Source organism: Panthera tigris, chromosome B4, assembly GCF_018350195.1.
Source record: "Panthera tigris isolate Pti1 chromosome B4, P.tigris_Pti1_mat1.1, whole genome shotgun sequence".
NCBI lineage: Eukaryota > Metazoa > Chordata > Mammalia > Carnivora > Felidae > Panthera > Panthera tigris.
Genome location: NC_056666.1, coordinates 12,447,236 through 12,464,399, shown reverse-complemented (window position 1 = coordinate 12,464,399; position 17,164 = coordinate 12,447,236). Strand labels below are relative to the sequence as shown.

Below are 17,164 nucleotides of genomic sequence, written 5' to 3'. Positions count from 1 at the left end.
AAAAAAAAAAAAAATAGAGCAGGAAACATTTCCAAACTCATTTTAAGGCCAACATTACCCTGATACCAAAATCACACAATGATCCCACAAGGAAAGAAAACTACTGGCTAGTATTCCTGATGCATATAGATGAAAAAAATCTCAACAAAGTATTAATGAACGGAATTCAACAGTTTATTAAAAGAATCATACACCATGACAAGTGGGATTTATTTCAGGGATGCAAGGCTCATTCAATGTCCACAAATCAATGTGATATACCACATTAACAAAATGGAGGGAAAAAATCTTATGACCATCTCAATAGATGCAGAAAAAGCATTTGACAAAACTCAACATCCATTTATGATAAAAACTGTCCAAGTGGTATAGCGGGAACATACCAACATAAAAAGGGCAAATATGACAAGTCCACACATAACATCATATTCAGTGGTAAAAAGTTGAAAGCTTTTCCTTTAAGGTCAGGAACAAGACGAGGATGTCAACTCTCACCACTTTCATTCAACATAGTATTAGAAGTCGTAGCCACAGCAACCCATCCAAGCAAATTCCAAAATGAAGAGGTAAAACCGTCAATATTTGCTGATGACATATTATTCATAGAAAACCCCTAAAGACTGCACCAAAAAGATGTCAGAAGTGAATTCAGTATAAATTCAGTAAACCTGCAGGATACAAAAATCAATGTACAAAAATTGCCGTTTCTATGCACTAATAACAAAGTATGAGAAAGAGGAATTAAGAAAACAATCCCATTTACAACAACATCAAAATGAATAAACTACCTAAGAATAAATTTAACCAAGGAGGTAAATAAAAGGGCTGTACACTGAAAACTCTTAAGACAGTGATGAAAGAAACTGAAGACACAAATAAATGCAAAGATGGTCCGTGCCCCTGGACTGCAGGAACTAGTTACAGGTATATGTCGTTTCATTGACCTTCACTTTATTGCATTTCACGAATACCCCATCTTTTACAAACTGAAGATCTGTGGCAACCCTCCATTGAGCAAGTCTATTGGCACCATTTGTTCAACGGCATTTGTGTACTTTGTGTCTGTGCCCTATTTTGCTAATTCTAGCAATATTTCAAACTTTTTCATTTTTATTATTTTTGCTATGGTATCTGAGATCAGTGATTACAACTCACCAAAAGTGTAGATGCTGGTTAGCATATTTTACCAATAAAATATTTTTAAGTTAAGTTTTATTTTCATAGACCTAATACTACTGCACATTTAATAGTACAGTGCAAACATAATTTTGATATGCACTGAAAAACCAAAAACCTCATCTGACTCACTTTATTCCAATATTTGCTTTATTGCAGTGGTCTGGAACAAAACCCGCAAAAGCTCCAAGGTATGCCTGTACTGTGAATATGTCCCTACTATTCAAAGCAATCTATAAATTCAATCCAATCCCTATCAAAATTCCAACGGCATTTTTCACAAAAATAGAACAATCCTAAACTTTGTATGGAACCCCAAAAGACCCCAACAGCTAACATAATTTTGATAAAGAACAAAGCAGGAGGCATCAAGCACCTGCATCTAGAACTATGATACAAAGCTATAGTAATCCAGACAGTATGGGAGTAGCATAAAAACAGACACATAGATGAATGCAAAATAGAGAGCCCTGAAATAAATCCATGCATGTAAAACTCATTAACGTACAAGGGAGCCAAACATTTACAGGAAAAGGTTGTCTGTTCAAAAAATGGTGCTGGGAAAACTGGACTGCCACATGCCAAAGAATTTACACTACAATCTTAAACCATACACAAAAAGTAATTCAAAGTAGATTAAAGAGTTGAATTTATGACCTAGAAAACTCCTAGAAGAAAACACCAGCAGTAAACTCTTTGACATCGGTCTTGATGAGTTTTTCGGTCCGACTCCAAAACCAAAGACAACAAAAGCGAAACTAGCAAGCGAGACTACAAAGCTTCTCAAAGCTACAAAGACTACAAAGACGACAAAGCTTCTGCCAAGTAACAAAACCATCAACAAAAAGACAATCCACAAAATAAAAGGTATTTGCAAATCACATACATGATAAAGGGTTAATATCCAAAATATACAACGAACCCATACAACTAAATAGCATAAAAAGAAATAATCCAACTTTGAAAAAGAGCAGAGGGTCTGAATAGACATTCTTCCAAAGAAGATGTACAGATGGACAACAGATACATGAAAAAAATGCTAATCAACATCACTCATCATCAGGGAAATGCAAACCAAAGCCAGGAGATAGCACCTCACACCTGTCAGAATGCTATTATCAAAAAAAGACAAGAAATAACAAGTGCTGGTGAGGATGTGGGGAAAAAGGAACCCTTGTGCACTGTTGGCGGGAACGTATACTGGTACAGCCACTGTGGAAAATGGTGTGGAGGCTCCTCCAAAACTTACAAAGAGAAGCACCATATCATTCAGCAACTGCACTTCTGGGTATTTATCCCAAGAAAATGAAAACACTATTTTGAAAAGATATATGCACCCTCATATTCATTTTAGCAATATTTTCGATAGCCAAGGTATGGAAAAAACTTGTCCATCGATAAATGAATAGATTAAAAAATCTCTCTCTCTCTCTCTCTCTCTCTCTCACACACACACACACACACACACACACACACAAAATGGAGTATTATTCAGCCATAAAAAATAAAATCCTGACTTTTACAACAACATGGATGGATCCCAAGGGTATTACACTAAGTGAAGTAAGTTAGAAGAAAGATAACGTATAATCTCACTTATATGAGGAATTTTAACAATAAACCAAACTCATAGGTACACAGAGGCAGAGGTTGAGAGGTTAGGGGGCTTGGGTGACAATCAAAAGGTACAAACTTCCAGTTATAAAATAATCAACTCAAAGAGATATAATGTACAGCATAGTGACTATAGTTAATAATACTGTATTACAGGGGTACCTGGGTGGCTCAGTCAGTTAAGCACCCGACACTTGATTTTGGCTTAGGTCATGATCTCACAGTTCGTGGGTTCAAGGCTGCATCAGGCTCCACATCAGTGGCATGGAGCTTGCTTGAGATTCTCTCCCTCTCTCGCTGGCCCTCCCCCACTTGTACACTCACACACTCACACTCTCTCTCTCTCTCAAAATAAATAAATAAAAATACTGTATTATGTATTTGAAAATTGATGAAAGTAAATCTTAGAAGTCCTCATCAAAAGGGGGGAAAAAAAAAAGACACAACACTTTTCAAAATGAAAGAACTATGAAGTGGTAACGAATCCCTGTTGGCTGTATTTTACCACTGATAACATCCCAAGCAGAAATCTACACAAAAATATGCTTTGCACAGATGAAATGTTTCATAATTATATATACTATAAAACATTAAATTTTATAAAACTGTATGCAAGAAATAACACCCAATCTAACAGAACCTCTTTAAAAAACAAAAGTTAAACATCCTACTCCATGACCCAATCATCCCACTCCTTGGCCTTTTCTTAAGAGAAATGAAAGCATATGTCCATATAGAAGCCCATACACCAGTGTTCATAGTAGCTCTATTTTAACAGCCCAAAACTGCCAACAACTCTAAGGTCTTCCAATAGTTTAATGAATAAACAAACCGGGTATACCCATTCAATGGTGGAATGTTGTTCAGTGTAAAAAATAATTAAGTACCAATACACAGAACCACAAGAATGAATCTCAAGATTAGGCTGAATGAAAGAAGATAAACAAGACCGAAAACATACTGAATGATTGCATTCACGCAAGACTCTAGAAAATGGCAGCTAATTTAAAGTAAGAGAAAGCAGATCAGTGGGTGCCTGTGAGCAGGGTGGTTTTGGGGTGCAGGGAGGGGCAGGAAGGCAGGATGACCAGGAGGCAAAAAGAAACTCTGGGGTGAGATGGGCATGTTTACTATCTTCACTGGGGTGAAAGTTTCACAGGTGTATACTCATGTCAAAATGCACCCAACTGTATACTCTGGTTTACTGTATGTCAATTACACCTCAATAAAGCTGCTCCAAAATAAAGTATCACAGCCAGAGACTAAGAAGAGGAGGAGGAAGGGGAAGAGGAGGAGGAAAAAAGGAAAAAGAAAAACTAGTAGTACTGATGGTAGTTTTTACCTTGCCAGACCTTAAAACTCACCATAAAGCTATAGGAATCAAAAGACTGTGGGGGCGCCTGGGTGGCTCGGTCGGTTGAGCGTCCGACTTCAGCTCAGGTCATGATCTCACGGTCCACGAGTTGGAGCCCTGCATCAGGCTCCCCGAGGACAGCTCAGTGCCTGGAGCCTGCTTCGCATTCTGTGTCTCCCCCTCTCTCTGCCCCTTCCCTGCTCATGCTCAGTGTCTCTCTGTCTCTCAGTAATAAATAAATGTTTAAAAAAAAAAAAAAAAAAAAAAAAAAAAAGACTGTGTGGCACTGGCCTAAGGATCAACAGAGAGTTTACATGAACAGAAGTGAGCACCCAGAATGGAGCCACACAACACAATTATTTGATTTCTGAAGACACTAAAACCATCCAAAGGGAAACTTATTTTCAGTAAATGGTGTGGGACTGGATACCCACAGGGAATGCAGCAAACCACACCTCTATCTCACACACAAAAAAACGGATTCAGAATTGTTTAGAACTCTGTTTATTAAATAAAAACAAAGCTTTTAAAACCTAGGAGAATACCTTACGCTCTTGAGTAAAAGCCTAGGGTGACTGGAGCGTACAATGGAAGTATGCTGAACTTTTAAGAAACTGCCCAGCTTTTTTCCACGTGACTGTACTCGTTTACATTCCCAGGCAGAACAACACAGACCACGACACACACGCAAAAAACTGATAAATTGGGCTTTATCAAAATTAAAAGCCCCTGCTCATCAAAAACACTGTTAAGAAAATGAATTAAAAGCCCATAGTCTTGGAGAAAATATTCACAAAACATATCTGACAAAGGCCTGGCATCCATGATATATGAAGAATTCCTTCAACACAGTAAGAAAAAAAAAAAAAAAAGCCCATCAACCCAATTAAAAAATATGCAAGCAATTCTAACACTTTAGAAAAGGGATAGAAATGGTCAAAAAACACACGAGAAGTACTTAAAATCATTATCAGACAGATGCAGATTAAAGCCACCCTGCGGTGTCTAGACACATCCTCCAGAATTGCTGGACGTAAGAAGACAGATAACACAAACTGCTGACCAGAACAGAGGGCATCTGAACGGTCTTTGCTGGTGGATGGAAAACATGGTCCAAGCACTTTGGAAAAACGACTGGTGGCTTTTCAGAAAAACACAGACTTACTCTACGACCTAGCAATCCCACTCCCCGGCATCTTCCTAAGAGGAATGAAAACCCATGACTTCTACATGAAGTTTCGCAGCTGCTTTCATCCTAAGAGCAAAATCGTGGAAACAGCTCCAGTGCCAACATCAGAGGAACTGGGTCTATTTATACAACGGAATACTATTCAGCAGAAAGAGGCAAACAACTCAAAACGTTATGGTTAAAGACAGTGGAACACAGAAGAGCACACAGTATGATTCCACTTACGTGAAGTTCTAAAGCAGGAAGCACTACCCAATGGTGGAAAGAAATCTGAAGGGTGGTGGCTTCTGTGGGCCCAGGGCATGACGGGAAGATGCAACGAGGTAGTATTCTGTGTCTTGATACAGAGGGCATTACACAGGCATGGGCACGTGTCAAAATGCATTGATTCGTGTATTTCTTAATATATGAATTTGTGCATACACACAAAAAGAATAAATAATGAACTCTGGTTAATGATAAGCACACCAAATTGTTTAGGGGTAAAGTGTACCAATGTCTGCAACTTAACGTGAAATATATTAAGATCGTTAAATTGTTTTCATTGCCCCATCTGCAGCTGAAAAACGCGTGTCTATATAGTTCCAGAAGAGCTACCTCATCTTTGGTCGCTTCATGCGGTGTCCCAACTTTTCAGGGTTAATCTGTGATGGCTGAAATAATAAATACTTAGCTTCTGAGTGCCCCTTCATCAAACTGTGGACACACTACTAAAATAGCCAATCACTGAATCTAAAAAGCTGACTGCTACAAGCCCTCTAAAGTAGTTTCTGAAATGTCAGATGAATTAATGAATGGACAATTACATGGTAAAGCAAATACAGTAAAATGTTAATGCAGGTTTCACTGTGGAATCTAGGTGGTAGCCATGAGTGTTTACTGTGCAATTATTTTTGAGTTTTCTGTCCATTTGAAAATTTTCATAGTAAAATGTTGGAAAAAGAATCTACTCTAAAGATGTCAAAATATGGTTGCTATCAACGTGACAGCAAAATCCCTACCGCACTGTTTTTGAGCTACACTTTAAATAAAAAAAAAACAAACAAAAAAAAACAAACAAAAAAAAAAACACCTTCAAAGGCTACTCACTGACCATTAAATAGAAGCTGAAGAGAATTATAGAAAACTACTACAAAGAAAAGGATAAGTAACCATAAAGCCAAGTTCAAAGCAGTGAAAAAATGCAAAAAGGTTCAGTAGGGCCGAAACGACCTGGGGCTGGGGTGTAATGGGCACAGATTTTCACCAGCACAGAAATTACTAGTTTTTTTTGGGGGGGGGGGGGCGTGGGGGTGGGGTTGTTTGTTTTTTAAGATTTTATTGTTAAGTAATCTCTACACCCAACCTAAGACTCAAATCCACATCCCCGAGACCAAGATCCGCATGCCTCACCCACCAAGCCAGCCGGGCGCCCCACTAATTCGTAACCTTTTTAAGTCCAAGATGCTTCGAGTACTATCATCAACAGGAGGAGAGGCAGAGGGGCTTATGTAGAAAGGAGCCGGGTCAAAAGTGTCACGTGCTGTTGAGGTCAGGAAAACGTGGAGGGCACTACCGTCCCTGATTAGAATAGATTCAGTATAGTTGTGGGGGCAGGAACCAGTCTGCATCATGTCAAGGAGAGTGTAGGAATTACAATTCATTTTAAGAAGCTTGGTTATAAAAAAAAAAAAAAAAACAACCCCAAAAACAAAAAAAAACCTTTTTCTTAAAGATGGAAGAGACATCAGGATGTTTCAGTGCTGGTGGGAATAAGTCAGCAGACTAAAGGCACAGGAAGAAACGGGACGTGACATTAAGGTCCACGATGCTAAAAAACAGGACCTGGGATCCAGTGTGCAGGTGGGAGGTCGGACCCAAGTCTTAACTGGTGCTGCATCCATTTTAACAGGAGAAAAGGTGAGGAATATCTTGCCTGGTGGCTTATTTTCTGTGAAATTGAATGTATGTTCCTTACAGGATCAAGCATTACTTTTTCTTTAATTCTCTGTGGCAGAGTATAATGTCACACATAGAGAAAACATTCAATAATATATATGGGGGGGGTGGGGGTGGGGAACAAAGCCAGAAGTCTACACAAAGCCCATGTTCATAACTACAACTAAAACTGCTGCAAAGTGTTTTCCACATAAATGAAGCTCTGTGTTAAATCAAGATGCACCAGAGGCACCTGGGTCAGTTAAGCATCCACCTTCAGCTCAGGTCGTGATGTCGCGGTTCATGAGTTCAAGCCCTGAGTCAGGCTCTGTGCTGACAGCTCAGAGCCTAGAGCCTGGAGCCTGTTTCGGATTCTTTGTCTTCCTCTCTCTCTCTGCACTACGCCTCCCCTGCCCACACTCTGTCTCCCTCAAAAGTAAATTACTAAAAAAAAAAAAAAAAAAAATTTAATCAAGACTCACCAACACCAGGACTCCAAAGCACGGGCATTAGAGCCACGCAGGGCCTACGCTTACCTCTGAGTAGTCACAGCAGGCAGAACATGTAGGACAGGTGATAGGAGGCTGTTTTTTGGAGTTTCTCTAACCTAACAAAGAGGCACTCACAGGAAGCATTTACTATTTCAACTATCAGACTAACAATAAAAACCTGCAACATCACTTGAAATGACCAAACTGAGACGCCTCTTCTGGAAGAACAATGTAGCACAGACAGGTGTTTTCCAGCTACAGATAAGGTAATGGAAACAATTCACTGATCCCCAACCAGTATTTTTTTTTTTAAATCAAACAGAACGAATTAAAATAAAACACATGATAGAATCACACCTAGGGGCACCTGGGTGGCTCAGTCAGTTAAGTGTCTGACTCTTGGTTTTAGCTCAAGTCATGATCTCACGGTTTGTGAGTTTGAGCCCCACATTGGGCTCTGTGCGGACAGCCTGGCACCTGCTTGGGATTTTCTCTCTCTCAAAATAAAAAAAATAAACTTTAAAAAAAATTTAAAAAATAAATCACATGCAGTTAAGGTAAGAAGCGTTTTCATGAAACTTTTTCCAAATACGTATCACAGCAAAATACAAAAATGTCTTACTGTGACTGGGGCCGTGAAAAATGTGAAAACTACTGTGGGACACTAGGATGCAGAAAGATAACAACTATAAATCAACAGGTTCTATATAAAATTATATAGCTGCATATCAAAAAAGAATGCAATCTTGCCATTTGTGACAACACGGATAGATCTAGAAGGTACTACACTAGTTGAAATCAGAGAAAGACAAATACCATATGATCTCACTTGTATGTGGAACCTAAAAAAATAAAAGCAACAGACAAAACAGAGACTAATAAATACAGAGAACTGGTGATTGCGGAGGCGGTGAGGATGAGCAGAGAAGGAGACTAAGAGATACAAACGTCCGGTTATAAGACTGGTAAGAAATGGAGATAAAAAGTACAGCACTGGGAATATAGTCAATCGTATTTCCTAATGTATATTTTTGAGAGAGAGAGATAAAACACCAGCGGGGAAGGGGCAGAGAGGGAGACAGAGAATGCGAAGCAGGGTCCAGGCTGTCCGCACAGAGCGGGATGCGGGGCTTGAACTCACGAACTGTGAGATCATAACCTGAGCCAAGGCCAGAGGCTCAACCGACTGAGCCACCCAGGCGCCCCGGGGTCAGTAATATTTGAACACCTTTGTATGGTGACAGATGTTAACTACACTTACTGCGATGGCATTTCCTAACGTTTGTCGTTGCCGAATCTGTTATACACCTGAAACTAATATAATTTTGTACGTCAACTAAACTTCAGTAAAAAAGAAAAACTTCTCAGTTTTGACTTCTAATGCGGTAAACATCGATAAACACGTAACCAAAAGCCCTTCGTGATCCTCAACAATTTGGAAACGTGTAAAGGGTTCTCGAGGCCCACGGCTTTGAGAACAGCTGGTCTAGTTAGTTACGCAACAAAGCAACGAAGATCAAGTTAAGGAAGTAATTTTCCTCGTTCTCCCGTTATTCCACTGTCTCGCCCACATCGCTTTTAGCCGTCCCATCGGCGAAGAGCTGGACAACAGACTTTTGTTATGCGTTGGGAGGAGGAGGCTGGGGAAGGTAATAAAAACCCAGGTTTTAGTAGCAAGACGGAGTCAAAGATTTTTATTAAATAATTCTGGACCTGCCCTTTCTCTGTTCCAGCTGGGCACAAGAACTGGGGCACGTTCGCAGAACTCGGACAGATCAGAGTGGACAGAAGGGGCAGATACGGAAGCTTTGAGGAATAAGGCGCAGCTGGGGGGAAATTTGCCAAAATGTGGGGGGTGTGCTGCAACTCCCCACTTCCTCAGTCACCCCAGGGAGGTGTCGAGGGGTGGGTCTAAAGGGGCCGCTCCGGGGTACTGGCGGGCTCTCGTTAAGCTCCATCCCCACCAGGACCCCTTTACCGCCCCGCCCCCCCCCCCCCCCCCCCACGCGTCTTCGATCGCCAAAGCCCCACGACCCCCAAGGATCCTCACCACCAGCAGGTTCCTGTCCTCCACCAGCTGCCGCTTCCGGAGGATCTCCGATTTCAGAACGTCCATCTCGCTGCCCGGGTTTACGCTCGAGCTTCCCTCTCCAGCTCCTCCGTCCGAGCCTCGCTCGGCCAGGCGCCGCGAACCAACACAAACAAGCTCAAACGCCGGAGGACGACTGACAGGAACCGCTTCCGGCGGAAGCTGAGGTGAGCGAGAGGACGGAAGGAAGCGCTCCAGGGCCCCTGTTGTTGACGAAGCCGCTTGGATTTGCACCCCCTGGCGGCGCCCTCCGGAAGCGCGCCTGCCGTTTATGCTAGTAGATAGAATTGAAAGCGGGCTGAAACCCGAGTCGTGGCGCATTTTTAATGAGAAGTTATCACACCTGCTTGTACCTGCTAGTTCAGGTGCAAAAGCCTCCTCGTAGAACACTTCAATTAAGTTAACTAGGGCCAGATCTCACTCATTATACCAGAAGTTCACATCAGAGTTCCAAGTTACCTGCTCACCAATATGAATGCACTAGAGTGGGAAAAACCTGAACAATACAATTAGCTCATAAGTACAGAATAAAGGGGCAGGGTTCATTGCCAGCCCGTTAAATTTCCTGTAAAGTTAAGCAACTACATCCATTGAAGTCGTTTTGGAAGTAAATGTCTCTTCTTCCTCAGTTCTAGATTGCTTACGTACCTTGGTCATAATTGAACATTTACCCTAAGCTAACTCAGATCATTTTTATGGTCATGTGTTCAGCAATCAAGATTTTCAGTGATATGATTGGAGATGTAATAAGAAATAGTTGCGTGTTTTTTAAGTCCAACCCAAGAAGAAAAATTAAATTGTGGAAAAAAATTATATCTAAGATTTTAATTTTATGTTTATAATTTTTTGATGTTTTATTTTTATTTTTGAGACCTGAACCAAAGTTGGATGCTTAACCGACTTCGCCACCCAGGCACCCATAAGGTTTTAATTTAAAAAGACCCTAAGAATTGTTTACAAAGCATTTATCTTTGGTTCTACGCCATTGAAGTTGTTTTTGAAATTCTAGTTAAGTCATAACTGAAAATATTTGACATGTTAGTTTTTCCTACTCAAAAAGGAAAGAAATATCATTCAGTTCCATCAATCGATACTAGGTAAGATGATTTATCAAAAAAAAAGATGGTAAAGAATTGTTCAATCAGTTTACAAAGTTTTGTATACATGTTTATGTTGGTTTTACCAGAAATAGATCGACAATAGGAAGTTAACTGACTCTCTGACCTAAGAGGCTTTGCTAATTTTTAGGGCTTTTAAAAGCTTAAAATATTTTACAGAAAAAGGGTCCTTGAACTAATAAACATGACAACACTCTTATATGGATATCTATTTCCTGAGTCACTTTTAATTCACTAAGCAAATAATTTGTTAGCACTTTCCTGTTTTAGGGATTATTATACAAAAATCTGAATGAAGGACAGAGATGACCGTAACAGTAACGGAAGTTGACAGCAAAGGGTTAGCTGGCCAATAGGAGACAGTTAAGTGTTAAACCAGAGAAAAAACTAGCTACCATAAACAGGCTTTTACATTTCAGACTTTCACTGATTTTGATGTTTCTGTAAACATGTGCACTACATCCTGATAAAAGCTTGAGATGGAACAGTGAGAGATGTGTACTTGAACAAGCAAACTGACAAGTAAGCTTTTTGGGGCGCCCTGTTGGCTCAGTCAGTTAAGTGTCTGACTTTGGCTTAGGTCATGATCGCACAGCTTGTGGGTTTGAGCCCCATGGGGGGCTCTGTGCTGACAGCTCAGAGCCTACAGCCTGCTTCAGATTCTGTGTCTCCCTCTCTCTCTGCCCCTCCCCTGCTAATGCTCTGTCTCTCTTTCTCTCAACAATAAATAAATAAACATGAAAAAAAAAATTTAAAAGCTGACAAGTAAGATTTTCAATAGAGAAGGGAAAAAAAGACTCTAAGGGAGAACATGTCCATTTTCAGAATATGCATCCCGTTCCATAATGGCAGTTATTTAAAAAGTGAAATATTAGAAGCAACCCAAATATCTTAAACAGGGGAATGGTTAAATAAGTTGTAGTTCACATACACAATGCAATAATATGGAACATTAAAAACCAGGTTTCACAAAACATTCATTTATATGAGAATGCTTGTGATATAATGCTTTGTAAAAAAAAAAAAGTAAACTAATAAAACTAGAAATATAGCATATGGTCTCTTTTTGGATAGAAAAGCATATAAACCCAGAAAAAAATGACTGGAAGGAAACATATCAAAATGTCAGGTTGTTATGAGTCAAGAGTAACCTCTGGTGATTCTTCTTTTCTTCTTCATGCCATAATTTGACACAAATTCCATAATGTGGAGAAAATATCCAGAGAGCAGTCATATTTTAATTATTGACATTCATTACACATTTTTCTAGCGTATCTACTTTAGAAATTATGTATGATAAATGGTAAATAATACCATTGAAAGAAAGCAAAGGCCTGGACAAAAAAAACATTTATTTAAATCTTCATAATTGTGTAAATCTTCATAAATCTTCCTAAGTGTCTTCTGTGAGCTCTGCACTGCGATCTCGAGGTCGTGAATTCAAGCCCTACGTTGTGTGTAGGTATTACTAAAAAAATAAATAAAATAAAACTTAGAAAAGGAAGAAAGGAAACACTGGTCATTGTCTATGGGAAGAGATAGTCAAAACCAACATAAGATGGATGAGACTATTGCTCTGGTGGAATAACTCTATCAAAAAAAAGATTATTTGTCATTTCTAAGGGTGGAAGAAATACCAAAGTAATCAGAATGACCTGGGGTTTTTTGTTGCTGTCCTAACGGATAGAATGTAACTTTTTAAAAAGCTACCTAATCTAGGGGTAGCTGGGTGGCTCAGTTGGTTGGGCATCCAACTTTGGCCCAGGTCATGATCTCACGGTTTGTGGGTTCAAGCCCCGCATCGGGCTCTGTGCTGACAGCTCAGAGCCTGGGGCCTGCTTCGGGTTCTGTGTCTCCCTCTCTCTCTGCCCCTCCCCTGCTCATGCTCTGTCCTCTGTCACTCAGAAACAAAAAACAAACAAACAACAACAAAAAAGCATTAAAATATTTAAAAATAAATAAATAAAATATCAACCAGCATTCATGTCAGAGCTAGACTCGCTCATCCTTTATACCCACAGACTGGCTGGGGAGACAAGAGTTCTACAGAAATCAATGAAAGCATTCGGTGAGATTCAACGGGCTATAGGGGCTTTACAATAAGAGTGCTGTATAGCTCATCATTACCTAAAATTGTGTCCTCCGCATCCCCTAGATCAGTAAAAATTACATGAATACATGTGCACACTTCTCTTCCTCCAGAGAGACAATTTTGAAGCATTCACCAGCACAGTACGGGCCATCATCCACGTCCTACAGGGGCGTGGCTAAACTGTTTAGCAAAGAAAGCTGTGATATCAAGAAGGAAGAGTAAAATAGATTTGCAAAAAGACCCGTGAATGACAGATAGTGGAAAACAGTCCCTGAGACCCTCTGGAGTTCCAATTCTCTACTAGAATTCTTCCACAAGTCCAGCTTGCTCCTCCATACCAAAACAAACAAACACTACTGAATCCTTATACCGTATTTCTACCCTGCAAAGGTGCACTTTCTTCACATTTCACGTTTCTGAATTCAGGATGTATCTTACAAGCAATGTGTTTGTAGTGAGTGCTGTGGTGCTCTACCCAGAAACTCTCTTCAGGGCCAAGGCACCTGTCGCCCATCTGCTGGAAATAGGGGGCGCACAGCTACAGCCCACCCCCCACCCCCGTGCACAGCCCGGGGCTATGGGGCTCAGCCAAGGCTCCAGGCCCTCCCAGCAGGGCGTCCATACCCAAAGACCGAGCAACCCACGGACACGGAGATTCCAAGGCCCAGCTCGGTTGCCTCGCTTTAGAGTATCTCAAAGGGTCCTTCTCACTGCAGAGCTCTCGATGGGGTCACAGGAGATCTGCCAAACGCTGCTCGTTCCCTCCCAGCTGCATCTCCAAGAACAGTCTCTGGGAAACCACGAACACTTGTATGCGGAAGAAAGAAATGCGTTGATCCGTAGGCACAGGTATTTTGGTTCATTTGTTAGGAGACTATTAACCCAGCATTCCAGTTTTTACAGGAGTCATTTTCATAAATATGGTTAGCCAGCCACTGCAGAGCCTGACCCAAACCTGGCAACACAAGCAAACCTGAATTTCAGGATGCTAAAGTTTAGGAGGAAGGGCTGAGATCCTGACTGGGCTACGAATACCCACGGCGCTGTGAAGCCCAGGCTGGGAGACCCGCTGGCAGTGCCCACGGATGTCTCTGTCTCGAATTCGTGCCGAGATCACACCAGAGGGCACAGTCCATACACCCCATCAGCCCCCTTCCCTTCTTCCCGGTTGCTTCTCGTCCGCTGTGCTCTCCCGGCGTATTCTCTTCGTACTGTTTCCTTAGTGGGGTGCGGGCAACAAATGAAATAGAGAGAGGGCTGAGGAGAAAAAAAATTCAAGACCAGGAATAAGAAAGGAGAATTAACCTAGGGTACAAAAAACACTGAAGGAAATATGAGAAATTCCACCTGCGACACAATGGTAATAAATCCAAAAACCCAAAAGATACAATTTCTCAACAAAAACTTGAGCTACCAAATTTGTTCTGCCCAAAGTAGAAAACAGAAATAAGCAATTGCAGCGGAGAGAAAGAAAAGGGGATTATGGATTCCCCATTCAAAAAGCACTAGAACCAGGGCGCCGGGGCGGCTCAGTCGGTTAAGCGTCCGACTTTGGCTCAGGTCATGATCTCACATTCGTGGGTTCGAGCCCCACATCGGGCTCTGTGCTGACAGCTCAGGGCCCGGAGCCCATTTCAGATTCTGTGTCTCCCTTTCTCTCTGCCCCTCCCCCACTCGTGCTCTGTCTCTCTCTCTCTCTCTCTCTCTCAAAAATAAAAACATTTTGAGGAGGGCACTTGTTGGGATGAGCACTGGGTGTTGTATGTAAGGGATGAACCACAGGAATCTGCCCCCAAAACCAAGAGCACACTGTATACACTGTATGTTAGCCGATTTGACAATAAATTATATTTAAAAAATAATAAAAACATTAAAAAAATTTTTTTTAATTTAAAAAGCACCAAATCCTGATGTGTCCGTTGCATATGATCTTTAAAGAACAGAAATTCAAATTTTCTGGCTCAGAGCCCCTCTCTATTCTTAAAAATTCTTGAGGACCTCAGAAAGGCTTTGTTTACATAAGTTAGAACTATCAATACCATACTAGAGATTAAAACATGAAAAAAAAACTCATTGAAAAAGGTGACATATTCATATAAATCATTTTGTGAAAAATATTTTCAAAAAATTTAAAGTGAAGAATGGTATCTTTTACATTATTGTACATCCCCTTTTTTTTTTTAGAGACAGAGAGAGCAGGGGAGAGGCAGCGGGAGAGACAGAGAAAGAGAGAGAGAGAGAGAGAGAGAGAGAGAGAGAATCCCAAGCAGGCTTCACACCGGCATGGAGCCCGCCAGGGAGGAGCCCAAAGCAGGGCATGATCCCACGACCATGACATCACAACCTGAGCCAAAACCAAGAGTCAGACTGTCAATCAACTGAGCCACCTGGCGCCCCTCCTTTTTTTTTTTTTTTTTTTTTTTTTTAGTGTCAGCCTCTTTGATGTCAGGCCTAAGTAAAAAAAGAAATCCAGATTCTCCTATCTGCTTCTGCATTCAATCTGTTATAATATCTTATTTTATTCGAACTACATGAAGAAAGTCTGTTCTCACACAGATATGTAGGTGGAAACGTGAATATCTTTATTATTTTTTTTTAAGTAAGCTCTACACCCAACGTGGGGTTTGAACTCACGACCTCCGGATCAAGAGACACATGCTCTACTGACTGAGCCAGCCAGGTACCCCAAGAAGAGTGTCTTTATCAGATAATTGTGGACATTCTTCTTTGATGGTACACCCAAACACGACAAGTGGTAGTTTTCTGTTTTTTTTTTTTTTTAATGTTTATCCATTTTTGTGACAGAGAGAGAGAGAGAGAGAGAGCACAAGCAGGGGAGGGGAGGAGAGAAGGAGAGGGAAACACAGAATGTGAAGCAGGCTCCAGGCTCTGAGCTGTGGGTACAGAGTGCGCTCACGAACCCCGAGTCATAACCTGAGCCAAAATCAGATGCTCAACCGACTGAGCCACCCAGACACCCTGACAGGTGGTAGTTTTCCAAAAGTTAGTTGCAGTGGGGAATTCATCAAAAACCATATTGGTAAACTTTTCATACTCCTTTACATTAAAATCCATTGGCCCATCTTGAAGTTTGAATGTATCTTTTAGTTGCGCATAATTTTGTAACATCATGCATTGGTCATTTGGAAAATATTAGTTCACTGATTCATGTGAATCTTCCAAATGTTGACACTCTTTACTACACAATATTTTTAAAACCACATCCATTAATATCACCCCTCCATCTCATCAGAAAAGCCTTTTAATTATTGGGAAGCTATTAAGCTCATGGTGGCAGACACAATTTACTAATTGCAAAATGCTAATTTTTACTGAAAGCTCATATTTTATCACTAGCAACAAATATTGCCCTTTGTTTTCTCTAGGCGACAGGCTCACTTTGTTGATTTGCAAGAAAACATCTGCCAAATATCCAAATCTGAATACCCAAATCTGAATAACTGTATTTGACCATTGGTTATTCTTTTTTTTTTTTAATTTTTTCAATCTTTATTTATTTTTGAGAGAGAGAGAGAGACAGAGTGAGAGTGGGGGAGGGGCAGAGAGAGAGAGGGAGACACAGAATCTGAAGCAGACTCCAGGCTCTGAGCTGTTAGCACAGAGCCCGATGCGGGCCTCGAACCCACAAACGGCGAGATCATGACCTGAGCTGAAATCAAGTCAGACACTTAACCAACTGAGCCACCCAGGTGCCCCTTTTTAAGAACATTTTTAAGTGAAACGGACTTCTGTGTGTGTGACCACATGGGGATGTAGAATATGACTCCCTGTGCAATTTAATGACCTCATTCGATTCCTACCAACACACCAGCAAACTCGCTATTGCCTTTGTAAATTCAGCGCCAATGTCAACTTTTGAAAGGTAATATATAAATTCCATGTTTCACTTATAATTTTCACAGAGCAGGGTTTCATAATGGGAGATAATTATCTTAAAGATCACGTGGAAATAGACGTTTCCAATAATGGTGACGAAAATGGTGAAAAAGTGTAGGAGATCGTTGCTTTGGGCCTGAAGAACTTACTGCTCTAGGGACTGCTGTCCCACCATAAACAACTAGAAAAGCAGTTGTAAACTAAACTGTTTTTCAGACATTGGACAA

General features: G+C 40.8%; 1 protein-coding gene and 1 long non-coding RNA gene across 11 annotated transcripts in view; both read right to left on the bottom strand.

Annotated features, from left to right (window-relative positions):
• The window catches only part of PRPF18 (pre-mRNA processing factor 18), a 51,422-nt gene extending 41,385 nt beyond the window's left edge, over window positions 1–10,037 (bottom strand). The window contains exon 1 of one of the 3 annotated variants that reach the window (XM_042991094.1): window positions 9,792–10,037. In XM_042991094.1, the coding sequence (XP_042847028.1) occupies window positions 9,792–9,857 (66 nt within the window). In that variant the 5' untranslated portion in view covers window positions 9,858–10,037. Of the gene's footprint in view, window positions 1–5,558; window positions 5,829–9,791 lie in introns of those variants that run through there. The other 2 variants (XM_007081238.2, XM_042991095.1) reach the window with 2 other exon arrangements.
• A 1,977-nt stretch (window positions 10,038–12,014) lies between these two features.
• Window positions 12,015–17,164, bottom strand: part of LOC102960811 — a 51,653-nt gene continuing 46,503 nt past the window's right edge. For 6 of the 8 annotated variants that reach the window (XR_006219629.1, XR_006219626.1, XR_006219623.1 and 3 more), the window contains one exon: window positions 12,855–14,297. This is a non-coding gene — a long non-coding RNA (uncharacterized LOC102960811). Of the gene's footprint in view, window positions 12,417–12,854; window positions 14,298–17,164 lie in introns of those variants that run through there. The other 2 variants (XR_006219624.1, XR_006219628.1) reach the window with 2 other exon arrangements.